The sequence below is a fragment of the Physeter macrocephalus genome, chromosome 21, assembly GCF_002837175.3.
Source record: "Physeter macrocephalus isolate SW-GA chromosome 21, ASM283717v5, whole genome shotgun sequence".
In the NCBI taxonomy this organism is placed as follows: Eukaryota; Metazoa; Chordata; class Mammalia; order Artiodactyla; family Physeteridae; genus Physeter; species Physeter macrocephalus.
The window spans coordinates 85,847,806-85,860,078 of NC_041234.1; the positions used below are offsets into that span (position 1 = coordinate 85,847,806).

The window sequence follows — 12,273 nt, forward strand, 5'->3', positions numbered from 1 at the left end:
TTTTTTTACTATCTTAACCTATGATTTAAAAATACCAAATGATAATAAGCTTTTAGAAGTCATTTTATTGGTAGGACTTAGAATGGGGTCTTAGTCGCCCCAGTACCACTAACTGGTTGTGTTGTGTGTGTGTGTGTGTGTGTGTGTGTGTGTGTGTGTATGTGTGTGTGTGTGCGTGTGTTCACGTGGAGGGGGAGGGACATATTACTAAATTTGATCATTACAGTTGTTGAGGTTGAATTTTGAGCAATTTGTTGAACTGTCGAGTCCAGTTGTCTCACAAGAGCCTGTTATTTGGAATATTTGGACACTGGTTTGGTGTATTGCTTGGTGCTCACCCTTTGGCTAATTGGCCCATAAAACCTTGTACACTTGGTCACACACTTGGACCCTGAGGTTAAAATTAGGTTGGGAGGTGAGATTTGGGGTATGAAACTATTATAAGTCCTTACCCTTTATATTGCCATTTTTGTCCCAAATACTTCAGAACTCCCCCTTCCAGACCTCTAGACCTGTGACGGTCGCTTCAAGTCAATCAGAGGGAAAAATGGTATGAGTGATATACATTATCATTTCTTATGATAAGATAAATGCTTGGCCTGTTGTATCATGCTGCCATTCTCCTGGGCTACACTGGACAACCCCCAGCTTGATGTCCATCTAGTTGTTATTACATACGTGGTCAGGCATTGACATGTGCTCACACTTCTAGGTCTCCATTAGCCATCTGACTTTTGGGGTTTGTACCTCAATTTGGAGTGATGAGTTATGGCTTTCTGATTACGTGCCTTTATGGCATACATTCAAATTTAAGTGTCAGGTTTCATTGATGAACTGGTTTATCTCCACTTAAGAAAGGAAAAAAGAAATTATGTCAGCAGTGTAGTCACGTGGTAAGTACAGTTGTCTGGAGGATCTTTTGCAATTGACAGTAGTTTTTCCTGCTGTCTAGTGATCACAAGACTATTATCACAAAAGTTTAGAAGTGCCATGAGTATGTATAATAACTGCAAATATTCTAATGATTATGGGAATGATCATGCCAGTGATGTCTGCTCTGGTGGTTATGTGCAATGCATACCTGGTTTTGTAACACTTAATAACCCCTTTGGCCATTACAGTATTAACCAAATGCTATTAATTGCACTTAGAATCAGAACTGGGATCATGCATGGGCTCCTGAGTTCAAATTTTTGGCTTAAGGCTTTAGCATCAAATTGCGTGATGAATGCATGTAAAAGTGTCCTTTCACTGTGCTTGGAGTAACCCCAAATGCCAGGAATCAAAGACCTGTAACCCAAATCAAATCAGTTCAGTAAAAGCATGTTTCTGTAGCGTTGGAAATATCATCTTTATTTAGACAAAGCTGTTACCTTATATCTGATCTTATTTTGTGGAAAGTGGGACTTTAGAACTGCGGCATTAAAATGGAGATTATTCATAATATGGTTTGAAACGAAATGGTTTCCCTTTCCCTGGTCTAAATGTCTAAGAAATTCAAACATAGAGTCTGGCTGGGTGGGAAATCCTTAATCTAGTTTTCTCTAAGCCAGCCACGACCTTAGCTCCAAAATACAGAAGAATCACCTTAATGAGAACAGGTTAAATTCAGCATCACCATGTACCTCTTCTTTGAATTTTAGCCATACAGACACTTCCAATGTGAAATTGAAAATGGTTCGCCAGAATTGGGAACTGAAATTTGTAAGTTCATCACATGGCCATTGGCTACCTGTGATCACCCAGTCGTAAAAACAACTTACAAATTATTGTTGAAGCTTTTCATGATGCCACACTTCTTCCCTCCAAATTCATGTTTCTGCCTTTTAGTAATTTCTCCAGTCATTTAATGGTAATCCTTATTATTGCATATTTATGGAGGAAGCGTCTGGCCAAAAGTGGAACTATGCATCCAAACTTTGGAACATTGTTGTTTTCTCTGTTTTCTTAAATCTGTTGTCCTGTAGCCTGTCCTGCCCCTGATTTAGTTAATACCTCCCTATTTTCATAACCGCCCCACTTTAGAAGGGATTAACCCCTCCCCATTCAGACCCATTGGTTTCATCTCCTCCCACCTTCTAAGTTGTCCCACATTCTGTTTTAACTTTCTTTTCTTTCTTTATTTACGTCCATTACAGCCAGATCTCTATGGCTCACAGATGTGCCCAGGGAAGCTCCCAGAGGTGCGTCACAGGCCCAAAAGAAGCTTGCATCAAAGTGCTTCTTTGAGATGTCATAGCACTGCAGCAGCAGGTTCATGTGTGTGCAGTAGAGTTGTTGCTTGGCTTATCTCACTTTTTTGTTGTCATTCCCAAACTCTGGAGGCCCACGTCACACATTGTTTTGCCGAGACTTCATAGGACAAAGCCATGTAAATTGTGTCTGGATGCACTTCAGGAAGAGTGTGTCTGTTTCTCGCTCCAAGTTCTCTTGGAGGTTGGATAATTATGAAATGGGGACATCTGTAGGCCGAACATGTAGGAAAGAATGCTGAACGCTCAATACAAAGCTAACCTCTCTGTGTTAATTTTTGCAATCCTCCTTGGTTAGATTGCCAAACACTCCCTCCTCTCTGCTCTAAATGCTTCAGATTATTGCAAATTTTCAGAAGGCTTTGGCACGGTTGCCGCTGTCCCCAGGTTCTATGTGGCCAATGAACGAAGTGGGGAGGAGGGGATGGGGGGAGGAGAGGAGAAAGCTGCAGGGAAAATGTTACTATTTAGCACCCCTGTGGTTATTGCTCGTCCATGATTCTATTTTTGTCTCCTCAATCCCCCTTTATATTAAAGCTCTAGACCCCCCAAAAAATTACATTTGATAACCACAGAGTATGAACTGACCAAGGGTGAGGCTTTACTTTTACTCTAAAAGATGTTCTGATTACAACATGCCCAGAAACAGCTTATGTTATTCCAGTCATATAAAATCTATTGATCTGCACTATACTATGCTGTGCACAAATTTAGAGAAGTCTTGCTATGTCTGCCCTGAGTCGCCAGAAAAAATAAGCTAAGCCGTAAACATCATTTCATGGATGAGCAGAGTTAATATGGAGGTGATTTTCATGCGCTTTTTTTTTTCTATCACAGTCATACTCCCACCCACCCTTTTTAAGTTGGATCTTAGTTTTACCTATGTGTTTTAATTAGAGAAGAGAATGATTGCATTATTAAGTTACTAACTTTAAATCTAGAGTGTAACTTCAGTTTCCCAAGTGTAATCCTACAGGTAGCATGGGCTTCTTGGTGAAGAACTTTACTGGAACATGAAAATGCAGCTGCTGAATGTTCTGAGCTTCCATTCTTTCCCTTTGGTTGTCCACAGGGAATTCCTGAGCAATGGGCACGATTACTGCAAACCTCCAACATAACAAAGCTGGAACAGAAGAAGAACCCCCAAGCTGTTCTAGATGTTCTCAAATTCTATGATTCCAAAGAAACAGTCAACAACCAGAAGTACATGAGCTTTACGTCAGGAGGTAAGAGTAAATCTAGGATATCAAAAAGTGAAGAAGTGGGACTTCCCTGGTGGTCCAGTGGTTAGGACTCTGCGCTTCCATGGCAGGGGGCCCGGGTTTGATCCCTGGTCGGGAGCCAAGATCCCAAAAGCCGCGCGGTGCGGCCAAAAAAAAAAAAAAAGTGAAGAAGTAATTCCAATCTCAGAACCTCAGGATTAGAACAGAATGCCTGCAGGGCATTCGAAGCCAGTTCAAGTTCCTTTTCTGAATGACTTCAACATAAGTCAACCAAAAGATGAGTTGGAAGTTGAAGTTGATGTTAGGAGATTTACAGTACTTGGGTGATTTTAGAACTCAAATAAGGAAATTGTTCAGTGAAACAGTAGTTGTCAGTTTGAATCAGCAATCACAATTGTTGTTTTGTCTCTTCACTGGCATGAAGACACTGAGTCACTTAGGATCAGGCCTTGTCATGTGTTTAGGAAGTAAGAGGTGTCTGGATCAAACCCTGGTCTCTTGAAATTTATTTTATCCCTTAGATTCACCGAATTGCATGCACCATGATGACACAGCACAAATTTTGTGGTTGCTGGGTTATTTTGATCTGACCGCAAAATCCGACTTAAAAAAAGAAATAATGTCTTGGTATTTATAAGAGATTGACATGGCCACGTTCCTGCCGTATCTCGACTTCATTCGCTAGCCTGTTGACCCAGCCTTTGTTTGAAGGTTTGATGTCCAAATTTGCACTGTAAGCAACTGAAAAAAATATACCAAGCAATTATTTTGCATTGTGAAAGAGATGATCTGGGTTGCGTCTCTAAAACAATTTATTATTTTACATCTAAAGAAAGAAGAGAATACTATCATTAGTGCTCCAGCTATAAAGAGCCCCTACCTCTTGGCATTGGTTTTAGTACAGGGCACATTTTCAGAATTTGTTCTTTATTCCACGTTGCCGCTGCTTTTTAACCCTTTTGTTTCTATGTGTCGAATTCTCTCAGTTTATAAGGATGAAATCCTGAAAAAAACTATGTTAGAACTTGGCAGTATCTGAGTTATTGCTCTATTCTGAAACTCACCATATGTTTTCTTGATGCTCTCGTGTTGAGGCTGACTAATAGCCTAGGAGGGGAAGGGGAGGAAGGGAAGGGGAAAAGAAGGAAGGGTGGAAGGGAGGAAGGGAAATGAGGGAGGGAGGAGGAGAGGGAAGGAGAAAGTCGGGGAGAAATTCTGGATATAGACGTGTAAAATCATACCAGTCAGGAGTAGGTTATCTCAACATTCCTCAGTATAGATGAGATTCACTGGAGGCCTTCATTAAGATCTATAAAATGGGGTGGCGAGAATATGGTGATGATGTAAGGGTGTGAGCTGTTTTAAGAAAAACTAGTCATTTGTCATAGTATCTATTTAATACTGAATCATAAAATTTCCTTCTGGTCAAACACATGCAGTTTTTTTAAGCATGGTCTCTAAATGAGGCAGTCTTTATGAAACAAAGGTAATATATCTTTATCTTCACTTTTCAGATAAAAGCGCACATGGATACATAGCAGCCCATCCTTCGGTAAGTGAAAAATTGAAAACAGTTTTGTATGATCAGTGTTTCCAGTGGTCCAAGAGAATACAATTATGCAGATCCTGTTTTTAGATAGACATAGAGTCCTTTAAAAATATTTTAAAGGTATAATTTAGATACATAAAATTCACCCATTTTTAAGTATACAGTTTGATGAGTTTTAGTAAATTTATACACCTGTGCTACCATCACCACAATCTGGTTTTAGAACACTTTCATCACCCCAATAAGATCTCCCAGGTCTGCCTAGAGTTAACCCCCCACCCTAGCCCTAGGCCATCACTAATCTGGTTTTATAGATTTGTCTTTCTGGACATTTCAAGTGTAAATGAAATAATACAGTATATGTCCTTTTGGGATTGGCTTTTCTCTCAGCATAATGCTCTTAGGATTCATCCAAGTTGTTGTATTGTATCAATAGTTTGTTCCTTTTTATTGCTAAGTAGTATTCCATGGTATGGCTATACTGCTATTTAACAATTTATCCATTGAAGGATTTCTAGACTGTTTACAGTTTGGGGCGTTTATAAATAAAACTACTATGAAAATCCATGCATAAATCTTTACATAGACAAATGTTTCTATTTCTTTTACATATAGAATCTTGAAAATAATCATCATAATGATAGAAACTTCTCTTTACTGAACAAATGTGCGAGGCACTAGGCTAATAATACCTTGTATTCACTTAACCATTCCTACAACCCAATTAGGTAAGTCTTATAATTGTCTCCATTTTACAGATGAGGTTCAGAGAGGTGAAATAACTTGTCTAAGGGCATACCACTACATCTTTTGCGGTCATCTGTTCCAACAAAGTGAGACTTTGCCCGAAGTCACATAGATAGTTTTATCAGAGAAGTGACTAGAAAATAAGCAACCTAGCTCAAGGGCCTTGGAAGTGCTATAGTATCTGAAAGAATACCCTTACACAGAAAGCAGTCTTAGACAAGGCTTCCCTTTACATGATTTTCATTTTGATATCCTGATAGAAATTATTTCCTGCCTCATTTGCTTCCTTTGGAGTGAAATAATTAGCATTAGTGAAAGTTTCCTCACCGCTTATTCAGAGTCATGGATAATCAAGCTGATCCTTCCTTTTATAGAGGGCAAATGCTGGCCTGCTTGATGTCACCCTGGGCAGCCAGTGTGACAGCAGTAAATCATTTCTGGTAAAAACTAAAGGCTCTGAGATAATACGGCAGTGCCTCAAAAATTTAGAAGAGAATTACCACATGATCCAGCAGTTGCACTTCTGGATATGTACCCAGAAGAACTGAAAGCAGGGTCTTGAACAGATATTTGAACACCCATATTCATAGCAGCATTACTCATAGTAACCAGAAGGTGGAAGCAACCCAAGTGTCCATCAACGGATGAACGAATAAACAAAAGTGGTATATCCATACAGTGGAATATTATTCAGCCTTAAAAAGGAAGGAAATCCTTACATAGGCTACAACATGGATGAACCTTTAAGACATTATGCTAAGAGAAATAATCCAGTCACAAAAAGACAAATACTGTATGATTCTACCTATATGAGGTATCTAGAGTAGTCACTATCACAGATACAGAAAGTGATTGCTGGGTGAGGTGGAAATGGGGTGTTGTTGTTTAATGGGTACAAAGTTTTAGTTTTGCAAGATGAAAAGAATTCTGGAGATGGATAGCAGGGATGGATGCACAACCATATGAATGTATGTAACACTCCTGGGCTATACACTTACAAATGGTTAAGATGGTAAATTTTTTGTTATGTCTATTTTACCACAACTAAAAAGAAAACTTAAAAGAGTAAAGGCTCTGGGCATAGGTGTTTAGTCTTATTCCTCCACTTACAAGCTGGGCCACTTTGAGAAAGTGGCTCAGCTTCTGTGACCCTCTTTCCTCAGCCTTTAACTGGGAATAATAACAGTACCTACCTCCTAAAACTTGTGTGAATATTGAATATGCTAATGCATATAATATACTTAGTACATTACCTAGCACATACTATGTGCTTATTAAATGTAAGCTACTATTGCTACTATTTGTAGATGGCAACAAAGACGAAAACTCATTCTCTCCATGCATGAGACTTGTCTGAGGCCATGGTACTGGTGCCTTGTTCAGAATTCTCAAAACAGAGCAGAATGTAGCCCTTCTTTTCTCACTGGTCATTGCCCTCCTTTTGCTTCTTTGCCATGACAGCTTCCTGGGCCTCACTCAAAACAGCACGTGAAGGGAGATAATAGCAAACTGGGAAAGACAAAAATACCAACCTTCCATGAGCAACACATACCTTACCTCCCTTGATTTAATTACTGTCATTATTGTGCGATACTAGATAAGTATCTTGACAAAGAAATAGTTGTTATCTTTTCAGGTAGTCAGTTATTTTAAACACCAGCCTGCTAGGATAGTCTGTGTGTTGGTTTTCATTTTTGTAAACAGCTTGCAGCTCCTAGGATATTGGCCTTTTTTTTTAGCTTGCTTCTATTCGTTTTACTTACAGAATTAAAACTAAATCTACACAATGTTCAAAATATTCCATCAGATCAGAAAAAGAAAACTCACGAACTCACTGTTTCGAGATAAAACAACTGGATATTCACTTATTTAACATGTATTTATCAAGTGCCTCCTTATAAGCACTAGGAAATTTGGAGCTCAGTCTGGTAAGGGAAGAGAAGTATGAACATAAAGAAGCACAGTACCATATGGATCATGTTACATACCATAAAATATGTCCATGTGCTATGAGAATTCAAAGGAAGGAGCTTACTTTTAGCTGGGGAGGGAAAAGGAAGCAGGCCCTAGTCTTCAAGGGCTTAAGCTCAGTGCCTAGTACAAAATAGGCACTTGTTACGTATTTGTTGAATACTGAATTAGAAAATGCTTCATAGAAAAGGTGGAATTTGAACTAGATCTTGAAGGTCAGATGCAATTTGGATCTGTGAAGATAAGGAAGGGCATTCTAAGCAAAGGGAAAGCATGATAAAGGGCAGGGTAGTGAAAAGAGCAAGGGGACAAGGCGGTATGGGTTTGAATGAAGACTGAGATGCAAGAAAAGGAATCATAGGACTTAAGCCTTGAAAGTTAAGTTGGAGCCAAATCATAGAAGCCCTTAAATGGCATTCTAAGGAATCTGGCCTATGTCAGTGTACAGTGGGAAGCCCTTGAAGTTTTGTGGAGCAGGAGAGTTATGTGATTAAAGCTTATGCTTTAGAAGAGTGATCTGATCGCAAATGTCCAGAATGAATTAAGGACAGAAGGTAAGACTGGATGCAGGGAGACTGGGGAAATATCGCAAGCATCCGAGGCCAGAGGTGATGAGGGCCTACGTGAGATAGTAGCAGTGGGAATGGAGATTAGATGTAAATTCCAAAGATGTTTAGGTTATTGATTAGATGTTGGAGGAAAGGTTGAGGTCAGAGATGATTGCAGGCTTTGGATGCTATGTGGGTGGCCAAAAAGATGAGGGTATTATCTTTCAGGAGATGCATATTTCTGGAAGAAGATGCTGAGTTTCCTATTGGACAGTTTGAGTTCGAAGGTTTGGCAAGACTTCCAGGTGGAGATAATTGATTAGGCTACTTGAGTAGGGCTGGGTTTCTATTGATTGAATGAACTGAATTTAGACCCTTAAGGTCAGGTTGGATCACTTCTTTGGGGCTCAGTAACTTGGGACTGGGGAATTGCACCTTGTGTTCTCCTTATGGTTCTAGGGGGAGATCGCACTTCACACTGCTTGTGCTTTTGTTGCATTAGAAACACTCCCAGTAGACCTAGCTATCCTACAGGATGTGATTTAATGGGATTGACTACCCCTTCTCGACATAGCCTGAATTGCTCACAAGTTTTGGCATCTTCTAGTAGCCTGGGTGGGAATCAAAATAGAAACAATGTTATATTCACTAAATGTGTTAAACTAATGGCAATATAATTAATAATGAATTCAGCGATGCCTCTCATGGTCATATGAATCTGCTTTACTGCCCACTCGTGATAGCTTCTTTGGCATTAGTGTTATTAAACGCTAAATACTGTTCAGGGATCTACTCTTCAATTTGAGGCTACTTTGAAATTTGTGTATATTTATTGTACTATTGAGAGTGAAGTAATGCATTGAGAATCCTGAGCTAGTATTTTGAGTGGAAGGTAACAGCAATAATATGAATATGCCGTGATTTGTGCCTAGAGAAACTGGGTGTACGTGTGACAGATGACACTTTTTTGATTTACAGTACTGGCTTATTTTGTTCATCTACATTAGTGATTTTTAAAAATTTCAGTATGCATCAGAATTGGCTGGATAGCCTGTTAAAATGCAGATTCTAGGGCTCCATTCCCAGAGTAGAATGGAGCCCTGGAATCTGTATTGTAAACAAGCAACCAAGAGGGGCTCTCAGACCACACTTAGCATTATCTAAAGTCTCCAAAGTCCTTACCTCTTCTTTCTTCGACCTTTAACAATTAAGCTCAAAGAAAGGAGAGTTTCCTAAGGTAGTTCCTCTAGCTGGTGTATTCTCTAGAGCAGGGTTTGCAACTTGGAGTCCATGAATGGGCTTCAGAAGACATATGAACTCTTGAAATTATATGTAAAAATATGTGTCTACCTGTATTTTTCTGGGGAGATAGGCCAAACCCTTTAGAATTGGAAATGAGTCCAAGACCCAATCAGGTTAAGAATAACCTGCCTTGCTCGACTGAATGTGTGGCATAATGACTGTCAAAAATACTTAATTTCAAAAAGAAAAATTCCTTACTTGATATCCATCTGTCTCTATTTTTACAAGTTTAGACATACTAGACATAGTAATCCTCAGCCTGGAAGGAAGAGTGTAGCAACATTATAACTTTGACTCCCCCAAAGACCATCAAAAAAAGCTGTTAATCAAGCAAAGCTAGGTTGATTATACTTACAGGAGCAAGAAAGAGCACTGCCAGTGTCTTAGAAAGGGGATGTCAAGGGAGAATATCTATGGGGTTTTGGAGCACGGCTATGTGATTTTGAAGCAGGTCTCGTAAGACAAGAAACAAGTTAGGATTGTGCAGTGTTTCTGATAAAGTAACTTTGGATTGGGGAATACAGCAAAGTGAGGGTCTTGAGTAGAGTTTTGGTGAACAAGCTGTTGTTATTCTTAATAATAAATTACTTCATTTGGTTCAGTCTTATCTTCCAAGAACAAGTATTTCTTAAAGTGAGAAGCTAAGTTATTTTTGCTTGTTCTCAGTATTGTGTAACATAAGAACAGGAAAATATGCTCTATCTTGATATTGTTTAACACAGGGAAAAGAAAGTATGCCCAGCCCCAGTGTTATTTACACAGGGATGGAAAATCTGTGGAAAAAATACACAGGAGCAAGAAATTATGTTAATTTCAATTCTTAGTACCAAGGCCTGGTATCTATGTGTAATGCTGGGTAGTTAATGCTCCCTGGCCCAACCAACATCCAAAACATAATGTCCACTGAAGGTCACACATTCTTTCCAACCAACCAACATGGCAGCATAGTGTTTGGTCCCAGATAAACAGACATGTATCTTCTTCCTGCCCTGTAAACCCTCAAAGGATGAAAATCTTTAGGTTTTCGAATAGTCCCTTAGTCCATCCTTAGAGACTGGAATGTCCCCCATATGAAATTAGAGTAGTGAGGATAGTCATGAATGTTAAGAATTAGTCCGTGAAATTTTGCAGGTGGATCTGCTCTAGTAAATTAGCGAGAACTGAAATGTGCAAGGCTACCTCTTGGCCAGTAGGCACTGGTTGGTCTTTGTACCAGTTTAAGGGTTGGGCCATTTTTAGATCCTCATAGGCTGTATATACACTCTCACTTATGGAGGACATGTGATGCATTGTATCAAATATATCAAGTATATTAAAGGGCCTCTATACCCCACTTTTTATTTTTGCTATAAACTTTTAAAAGTAATTTTTAAAATGTTAATTTTGAGATTATTTGATCATAAGTAGCACTTAATTTATGGTTAGGTGTAATTTCTTAGAAAGCATTGTGAATACTCAAGAATTGTTGCTAAATAGAACAGCCTAAGCTATAATTCGTTTTTTAATATAATGAAATTTCTATAAATACTAAATTTAAATGACTAATTAATTAAGTTGACATATATTATACTTAACAGACATTTAATTAGACATTAACTGACTTAAATTTTATCATTTTCTTGTGGCATTTTGGAGCCAATGATTTATTTCTGAGTTCAGATATTTTCATAGGCCCACGTAAAGCTTATTATTCCTAGGCATGGTTCATATTGCCTAATGAATAAAATAGCATTGTTTGCCATATAGAAACTAGTCAATTTATATGCAGGTTCTGCCCGTCTACCAAGGAACGATGATTAGTTGCATTCTGGATCCCAGCTGGCATAAGATAGAGTAGAAGTTTCTGGAACAAAATAATATCAAAGCAAATACCATTAATCCAAAGGCAACTTCTCCCTGTGCCCTGAGGTGCCCTGAAGAATTAGTCTTTCACAAAAAGAAACTGATTTTTTATCTAGAAATATAACGTCATTAATATATGTTGCTATCCATGCAGCCACAACCCAATGTAATAGCCCAGCTGTTTTGGCTAAATTAAGAATAAATATGCTGTACACCTGAAACTAACACAACATTCTTAGTCAACTATACTCCAATATAAAATAAAAATGTAAAAAAGAATAGAAAAACAATAACAAGTAAGCATATAAACTTCAATCTATAAACCACTCAGCGTATATATCAGGCAATCAAATATTCTTTCAAATTTATAAATTCTAAGTCGTCTTGTCACAGTATATAAATCTTGCTGGCTCCAATAAGATATATGGTTATACCTATTACACCACCGTAGGTTTATACATGATTATAGAAAATCCACAGTGAATTTAAATCACAGACTGAGGTCCTTCGATGTAACAGTCTATTAGTAGGCTGTCTGTATCTGCCTCAGGAACTTTGTCCTCAAGGGATGAAAATTCTTTTTCGTCTCCAGAGAAGATATACAGATTGCCAACAAACACATAAAAGAATGCTCAACATCACTAATCATTAGAGAAGCGCAAATCAAAACTGAAATGAGATATCACCTCACACCAGTCAGAATGGCCATCATCAAAAAATCTACAGACAATAAATGCTGGAGAGGGTGTGGAGAAAAGGGAACCCTCTTGCACTGTTGGTGGGAATGTAAATTGATACAGCCACTATGGAGAACAGTATGGAGGTTCCTTAAAAAACTA

General features: G+C 38.6%; 1 protein-coding gene across 9 annotated transcripts in view; it reads left to right on the forward strand.

Annotated features, from left to right (window-relative positions):
- The window catches only part of PAK3 (p21 (RAC1) activated kinase 3), a 297,105-nt gene that overhangs the window by 221,973 nt on the left and 62,859 nt on the right, over window positions 1-12,273 (forward strand). For all 9 annotated transcript variants that reach the window (XM_055081646.1, XM_055081644.1, XM_024128082.3 and 6 more), the window contains 2 exons: window positions 3,325-3,478; window positions 4,990-5,027. In XM_055081646.1, coding sequence (XP_054937621.1) covers window positions 3,325-3,478; window positions 4,990-5,027 — 192 coding nt within the window. The remainder of the gene's footprint in view (window positions 1-3,324; window positions 3,479-4,989; window positions 5,028-12,273) is intronic.